The sequence below is a fragment of the Mus caroli genome, chromosome 10, assembly GCF_900094665.2.
Source record: "Mus caroli chromosome 10, CAROLI_EIJ_v1.1, whole genome shotgun sequence".
Taxonomy (NCBI): domain Eukaryota; kingdom Metazoa; phylum Chordata; class Mammalia; order Rodentia; family Muridae; genus Mus; species Mus caroli.
This window is the reverse complement of record NC_034579.1, coordinates 57,289,341-57,297,915: the sequence shown is the minus strand read 5'-3', so window position 1 is coordinate 57,297,915 and position 8,575 is coordinate 57,289,341. Positions and strand designations below refer to the sequence as shown.

The following is an 8,575-nucleotide window of genomic DNA, read 5'->3' as shown; positions in this document are numbered from 1 at the left end:
CACTAAGGATGAGGTTCAGTTGGTAGAGTGCCTGCATATATACTATGCAGTCTTCTTATAGCAATGGTAGACAGTACTTAACAGAGGAAATCCTACAGTTGGTGCCGAGGAAATTGGTTTTTACATATTACATTTGCACTGGGTTACATTACATTACAATTGCGTTGGATTCTTAGCTCATGCACAATACTAATGTGAATGGATCGATCGGTCTGGCTTAAGGTTACTTATTACTCAGTGCGAGATCAATGCCTAACATGAGGGAGGCGCAATGTTACTGACTGACTTGAGCTCACTCCCTGGATCCTCCATGGTGGAAGGAGAGAACTATCTTTACCTGCTCTAGTATTTTATGGTTCTTAGAGCTGCCACTCACACACACACCCCATAAACACTTAGGCAATGATTACATTGCATACAATGCACTTGGGAGGCAGAGGCAGACTGATCTCTAACTTGGAGGCCAGCCTGGTCTACTTATCACTTCCAAGCCAGCTAGAGCTATGAAGAGAGCTGTTTCTCACACACACACACACACACACACACACACACACACACACACACTGTGCATGAATAAATACCAAGAGGGAGTAATGTCTCAATATTTAAGAGTACTGTCTGCTCCTCCCGAGGATCCAGGTTCAATTCCCAGCATCCATCTGACAGCTCATATCTATAACTCCAGGTCCAGGGAATCTGACACTTCCACACAGACACACTTCACATTGACATACCTGCAGGCAAACACCAGTGCACATAAGATAAAGATAAATATTTTTCAAAAAGAAAAACATACCAATGATCAGGGTGATGCTTGCCTCCATCCCAGCCCTGGGAGCAGACAAGAAGATCTCCAGGAGTTCAAGGCCAGCCTGGTCCATATAGTGAGTCCCAAGCCTGCCAAGTAAGTAAGACCTTGGTCTCAAACAAACAAAACCGGCAAGATTCTTACACATCAGTAGAAAGGAAGTTCCTGGTGGTCATGGCGCTTACCCATGGCGTGGAAAATTCAGCGCGTTGAAGAAAAAGAAGCATCTGTTAGGTTTTTTTGTTTGTTTGGTTTTTTGAGACAGGGTTTCTCTGTGTAGCACTGGCTGTCCTGGAACTCACTCTGTAGACCAGGCAGGCCTCGAACTCAGAAATCCACCTGCCTCTGCCTCCCAAAGTGCTGGGACTAAAGGCTTGCGCCACCCGGCTGCATCTGTTAGTTTTAAACTCAAGGAAGATAAAAGAGTTTACCCAATTTCCAATGTCTCAGTGGTCCTGAATTGTGTTTTACAATGAGCTGAAATAATCAAATTTATGCTGTGGTTTTATCTTGCTGTGAGTGTCCTTGCTTAGCATATGTGAGTCCCTGGGTGAAATCCTGTGCACCATATATAAAATAAATAAAATAAAATGCCAAATCAATGTATAAATGATAGTTGATACTATTAGTTTATATTTTTATTAGAATCAAATATAACCAAAGTGTTGGATGTGGGGACTTGAAACTATTTCTCCAAGGAAATAATTGCAAATAAGCCTATTTTTCCTTAGCATCTTTAGTCGTTACATTAAGAAAATAAAAATCAAAACCATCATAATATTTTGCTTTATAACCATTAGAGAGAGAGAGACAGATACAGGCAGGCAGAGACAGACACATAAAGAGAAAGGGGGGAAGAGAGCAAGACACAGAGAGAGAGAGCGCTCGAGAGAGAGCGCAGGGCAAGCAAACCCAGGTATGGTGACACATGCCTATAATATAGCAATTACTTAGGAGGCAGAGGCCAGAGAAGCTACCATGAGTTCAAAGCAATCTGGTCTGTACAGTGATTTACAAGTGAGCCAGGACTTAGAGCTTTTCAAGAAAAGGAGAAAGAGGAAAAGAAATAAATGAAAGCAGAGAAAAGGTGGAGGCCATGGCTCAGTGAGTTAAGCATGAGGACCCACATTCAGATTTGAGCACCCATGGGGATACATGAGCTTTTCTGTCCCCAGTGCTGCAAGCTTGAGCCCTAACACTAGCACTGGGGATGTGGGGGCAGCTAGACCACTGGGGCTCATAGAGTATTAGGACCAGCAGAGGCTAGCTCAAACTGCAAGCTCTGGCTTCAATGAGAGAACACGTGTCACAGAATCAGTAGCGCACATGGAGAGATGGCTCTCTGCTTAGCAGAACATGATGCTCTTTCAAAGAATTCAGCTCCCAGCACCTACATAGAGGTAGGTGGCTCACAACCGCCTGATAACTGCAGCTCCAGGGGATCTGGCAGTCTCTTCTGGACACCAAAGAAATCCCACACTCATGATTTACACTTACACAGACACATGACATATGCATAATAAATACAAATAGATATAAGAAAGACAACTAAAGGCTAGAAAAATGGCTCAGAGGTTAAGAACTCTGTTTTTCCAGAGAATCTGGGTTTTATTACAAGCACCAATGTGGCAATTTACAATAGTATATCATTACAATTTCCAGGGGTCTAACACCCTCTTCTGGTCTCCATGGCTGCCAGGCACACATGAGGTACAGATGTAAATTCAATAAAAACTTCCCAACATAGCCGGGCGGTGGTGGTTCATGCCTTTAATCCCAGCACTTGGTAGGAAGAGGCAGGAGGATCTCTGAGTTAGAGGCAAGCCTGGTGTACAGAGTGAGCTCCAGGACAACCAGGGCTATGCACAGAAACCATGTCTCAAAAAACAAAACAACCAACCAAACAACAAAACCAAAAAATCCTTCTAGACACATTCCCCCCTCCCACCTCAGGGTGCACACCCATTTAATCCCAGCACTCAGGAGGCAGAGGCAGGTGGATCTCGGAGTTCAAGATCAGTTTGATCTACAAAGCCAGTTCCAACCCAGTCAGGGCTACACAGAGATGGAACAAACAATTGCACTAGAAGAGATACTCACTGCTGACCTCTGACTTTTTGTTTGTTTGTTTGTTTTGTTTTTCGAGACAGGGTTTTTCTGTGTAGCTCTGGCTGTCCTGGAACTCACTTTGTAGACCAGGCTGGCCTTGAACTCAGAAACCCACCTGGCTCTGCCTCCCAATTGCTGGGATTAAAGGCGTGTGCCACCACCGCCCAGCGTGACTTCTGACTTTTAACTCTCTTGTGACCTTGTAAGCACACATGCAAACACACCCAAAGAGATAAACAAGCCAATAAATAAAACTTTTTTTTAAAGCAATGGGCACAGGGTGTGCGTGGGGAGAGGTCTGCAAGGATGCAGCACATTTCTTGTGGGAATATAAAATAGTACAGCCACTGTAAAAATAGCTGAACATTTTGTCAAAAGATAAATATAGAATTATCATATGACCCAGAATTGTACCCTGTGTTACACTATATTCCCCAAAGGGCTTGAAAACAGTTCAAAGAAAAGTGTGAGTTTTCTATAGAGGAGAGAAAGGAGAAGAAAGAGCTGAAGCAGGGTCAGATTGCGCAACACAGCCTTAACTGTTGTTCACTTTGTAGACAAGGCTGACCTTCCCCTTGCAGTAACCTTCCTGCCTCGTAGTATAGGGTATTTTACCATGGCTGCCTGGAAAACTCTTCCTTCCAGGGATTTAGGATCTTTACTGTAGTTCTGTAATAAAAAAAATAAAATAAAAAAAGAGTAACTCAAAGGTTTGGCTATAGAGGGGAATTTTATAACATCATAACAAAAGAATAATGAATTTAGAGTCAGGTCTGTATGATGATGATATCACGTTGACCTAAACTGCCCCTTGTCAAAAACAAAATCAGAAACAAAACATTGAGGATTCATTGCTGTACAGATCTGCTATCCAAATTAGTCAGGAGGCTGAAGTAGTGGGAACACAAATTCAAGGCCTGCCTTTTATAAAAGGAACTCAAGTCCAGCCCTGGCAACTCTGTGAGACCCTGTCTCTAACGTACAGAGAGGACAATGTCTCAAGACGACTGGGTAATACGGTGTTTCTGTAGAATGCTCACGGCTGTGGGTCAATCTCAGGGAATAGCCTCCTTCCTCTCTTTGTCTCTCTCCCTCTCTATAATCAAATATCATGACAAACAAAAATAGTTAACAGTCTCTAATGACAGTATGGGGATAACTAACGAAGTTTCATTTGTGTTTACAGCTGGGTGTGGTGGCTTGTAGCTGCAATCCCAGAACTTGGAGCCAGAGGCAGGATTGTCACAAGCCTGAAGCTAGCTTTGTCTATAAATCAAGTATCAGTGGTGCCAGAACTATTAATAGGATTTTGTCTCCAAAATTAAAACAAAGGCAATCATGGCCAAAAATATTTTTGTCTAGTATCTTTGTGTGCAGTCTATTACCTGGTAAGGGTGTATGGTCAGTCAGCTCCTGTAGAAGCCAATTTATATTCTGCAAAGAGAGGAAAGAGAGTGGGGTGGAAGACTAGGAGAAATTTTCTTGTCAAATCATCTTTTGCTAAAAGCAATTCTTTTATAAAAAAGATATTTATTTATTTAATGTATGCAGGTACACTGTCACACTCTTCAGACACACCAGAAGAGGGCATCTGATCCCATTACAGACGGTTGTGAGCTACCATGTGGTTACTGGGAATTGAACTCAGGACCTCTGGAAGAGACATCAGTCTGCAACTGAGCCATCTCTCCAGCCCAGTTAAAAGCAACTCATAAATAAAAGAGAAAACTTGAAGCTGACAGTCTGGTTTCCCTCAGGATTGTTCATAGAAGCTTAAAAGTAAAAGTTAAAAGGTCAGCTGAGGAAATAAGGGAAAGGGTGGTATGTTTGTTTATATTGTAAACATAAAAACAGAAATTCTGGCAGAGGCAGGCAGACTTTCTGAGTTGGAGGCCAGCCTGGTTACTCTGTAGACGAGGTTGGCCTTGAACTAAAAAATCTGCCTACCTTTGCCTCCCATGTGCTGGGATTAAAGGCATGTACCACCACTGCTCGGCTTTGTGTGTTTTATAAACACTCTTTCACTATGTAGCCCTGGCTGTCCTGTGTCTTACAATGTAGACCAAGCTAATCTGGAAGTCATAAAGACATGTGTCTCCAAAATACAGACATCAAAATCATATGCTACTGTGCCTGGGGTTTCTTTCAGAACTTTTTTTTAAAAAGTATTTATTTATTTATTTATTTATTTATTTATTTATTATGAATACACTGTAGCTGTCTTCAGACACACCAGAAGAGGGCATCGGATCCCATTACAGATGGTTGTGAGCCACCATGTGGTTGCTGGGAATTGAACTCAGGACCTCTGGAAGAGCAGTCAGTGCTCTTAACCGCTGAGCCATTTCTCCAGCCTCTTAAAACTTTTTTTGATAAGGTATCTCAGATTTCAGTTTTCTCACTTTGTCCCTCTTATTGCTGGGGCACCTGGCACAAGCTATTTTGAATGTTTTACAAATTACTATAGTGTGATGACAGCTATATTCTAATAGTTTGAAGGTCAGGACAGAATTAGTAAGGACAAAGGAGTTACATTTTACCAAACTTCTGTAAGTTTTACTTAAGTGGGAGAAAGGACCCTTGTGGCTTGAAAAACATTAAAGAACGTGTACCTATGTGATCCTGTGTTCATAACATTTAAGGGAAAAGATACAAGGAACCACAGAAAAAGCTATATATATTTATATTTTATCCTATTGGCTTTGATGAGATAAGGTGTTACACAGTCCAGGCTGGATCCTCCCTACCTCCCAGGGGTTAGATTACAGGTCACCACATGATCATGCTTGGCTCAGCTAATCTTATGTGGGATTCCTAGCATAAGCTATTTCATGTTGAGAATTTGACTAGCTGTCACCAGCAGGTGTAGGGCAAAATTAGAGAATGACTTAATAGCTCTGTCTGTCTTCAGTCTTTCATTCTTTGAGACAGGGTTTATCTGTGTCGCCCTGGCTGTCCTATGTCTGCCTCTGTCTCTGGGATTAGAGGTGTGCACTTCCCCCCATCCCCCAACTCCTCCTGTTTCTTTTCAGTAGGGTCTTCAAATACTAGGGGGCGATGATGGCCTGTCCTCAGTGAATTAAAATCCACTCAATTGCACACTTTTACACATTCCAGCCTTAATCCCGAGGAGATGGCACTGCGGTTAAAAGCACTAATCTCTGTTCTCAGGACCTGGGATTGATTATCAGCAACCACGGTGTGGTTCACACCCGTCAGGAACTCTAGTTTCGGGGGATCTGTCGTCTTTTCAGCTCCAGGGGCACCAAGCCCACACCTGTGCGCATAAATCATGGAGGCAAAACCCTCTAAAAATGAAAAGAATGTAAACAAAAAAAAAATTTTTTTTTTTTTTTGGTTTTTCGAGACAGGATTTGTCTGTATAACCCTGACTGCCTTCGAACTCACTTTGTAGACCAAGCTGGCCTCAGAAATCAGCCTGCCTCTGCCTCCCGAGTGCTGGGATTAAAGGCGTGCGCCACCACTGCGGGCTAACAACTAAATTCTTACATGCTCATTCTTCCAAACATGTTCCAAACAAGAATAGAAGGACAACCACAAGATGGCGGCGACGTCGGCCGGACCACGTGACTGCCACTCGCTCTCCCTCTCGCTCCCAGGGAAGGACAGCGTTGGCTTCAGAGCGGGCGAGCGACAGCCAGCTCATTGTTCAGCGAAGTCAAGGTAACCCGGCTGAGGCGCGCTCTCGCTCGGGCTCCCCAGTGAACGCGCTCGCGGGGAGCGCGCACGCCGAACGTCCTTCAGGCACGCGCCCGTTCCTCTCCGAGCCGGGAGGCGGTGCGGTGGGTAGGCGGGGGGGGGGGGGGGGGGGGGGGGGGGGGGGGGGGGGGGGGGGGGGGGGGGGGGGTGGAGGGGAGAAAGCAGTCTGCGCACGCGCCTGAGCTTGACGGGTTTGAAATGGCTTCTCGGTTAACCCCGGCCAGACTCAGGTGAAGGTCTGGTCAGTGTTTTGGTGTGGCGCGGTGGGAGGCCGCGTCGGGTTGCTTCTGTTCGTTGGCGGCGGGTCAGCGGAGGGGTAGGGAGCGCGTGATGTGGCGGTGGCGGGTGGGTGGGTGATGGCGGCTGCCGCGGGGCGGGCGGGCGAGGGACGCGGTCCCTTTTGTGCGGGTCGGAGTAGGCCCCACGCGCCGCGCCCTGCCCCCAGCGCGGCGGCTCCAGGCTCCTCAGGTGCGGCCTGCGCCCCTCCGACTGGGCTGGGCCAGGCCGGAGGCCGTGCGTCCTCGGGCCCGCGCTGTCGCGCCGCTGAGACCCGGCCCCGGGCGGCGGCGGCGGCGAGGGTTTCCAGCGCTTGGAGGTTCTCTCAGACCGGCCCGGGGACCTTGGGGACAGCGACGACCCGCGGGCCCCAGTGGCCTGGTCCTGGAGCGCTGCCTTCCATCTTTCACGGCCCGCGCGTTACGGAGGCTGCGGCGGGAGGAAGATGAGTGTCCTCACCCCGGGATGCCAGGCCCATCTTTTCCTTTTTTCTTGGGTTTTCCAGCCGGGGTCTTCGCAGTGGTTCTTTTGGAGCCGCGCGTCCTCCCAACTGTCTCCCAACCCCCGGAGTGGAGACTAGGGTGACAAAGGCCATAGTGACTTCCTAGCCCTTAAAGTAATGTTCGTTATTGAGATGGTATCCGCCAATGCCTTTATGGGGGAGGGGGGTCTCGACGCAGTTTCCGTTATTGATTTAACCCCCACTGCAGGACCACAGTCCGCGCCAAAGAAACACGCAGGCTGTACTTGCTGCGTCTATAAGTTCGTTTGTCCCCAGAGAGAGAGGCTAGGTATCTAGCCCTAGCTGGTTTGTAATGTCATATAAATCATGCTGGCCTGGAGTTATTGAGATCCGCCTGACTCTGCCTCCGGAGGAATGGGTTGGGATGGGATTAAAGGCTTCGCCCCTAAACCCGGCCAGACCTTTTTAGGAAATGTCCTTGTAGGTACTGAAGGAAGTTCCTTTAAGTTCGCCCCAAGGATATCTTTTAAATAGAGTATGCACAAGTGATCTGTTGATAGGTTGATTGTGAGTTTTATTTCAAATGTTCTGTTGGCACACTTTGTACCTCGGTTGGTTCTTGTTTGGAATATGTCTTTAATATATCAATAATTTCTCTAAACTAGCCTTTTCCTGTATCCTTTATAGGTATCTGCTATAGAAGGGAAACAAGTGAAGGTTTTCCCCCCCTTGCATCATGGCTCAGTTTGGAGGACAGAAGAATCCACCATGGGCTACTCAGTTTACAGCCACTGCGGTCTCACAACCAGGTCAGGCAACTGAACCCTTGGACTGGAAATGATATACCCTTTAGTTTTTAAGATACTTTTGAAAATTAACCCAGGAACAAAAACAAAAACCCATTTATCCAGCAGTTTGAACACTTTTTTTGTTTGTTTGCTTGGTTTGTTTTTTGTTTTTTTGAGACAGGGTTTCTCTGTAGAACCCTGGCTGTCCTGGAACTCACTTTGTAGATCAAGCTGGCCTCAAACTCAGAAATCCGCCTGCCTCTGCCTCCAAAGTGCTGGCACCACGCCCGGCTCTTTGTTTTTGTTTTGTTATTTGTGTCTAAATTTTTTTTTAGTTTACTAAGGGGTCTTGCCATTTAAGTCTTCCACTACACTTCATCATTTGGGTTTGGTCTTTTTTTTTTTTTTTTT

The 8,575-nt window shown here is 46.1% G+C and overlaps 1 protein-coding gene across 5 annotated transcripts in view; it reads left to right on the top strand.

The window, feature by feature from the left end:
- Positions 1–6,800: 6,800 nt before the first annotated feature.
- Positions 6,801–8,575, top strand: part of Ccar1 (cell division cycle and apoptosis regulator 1) — a 48,844-nt gene continuing 47,069 nt past the window's right edge. For 2 of the 5 annotated variants that reach the window (XM_029482504.1, XM_021173826.2), the window contains exons 1-2: positions 6,801–6,867; positions 8,064–8,185. In XM_029482504.1, the coding sequence (XP_029338364.1) occupies positions 8,113–8,185 (73 nt within the window). In that variant the 5' untranslated portion in view covers positions 6,801–6,867; positions 8,064–8,112. Of the gene's footprint in view, positions 6,954–8,063; positions 8,186–8,575 lie in introns of all 5 variants that reach the window. The other 3 variants (XM_021173827.2, XM_021173828.2, XM_029482503.1) reach the window with 3 other exon arrangements.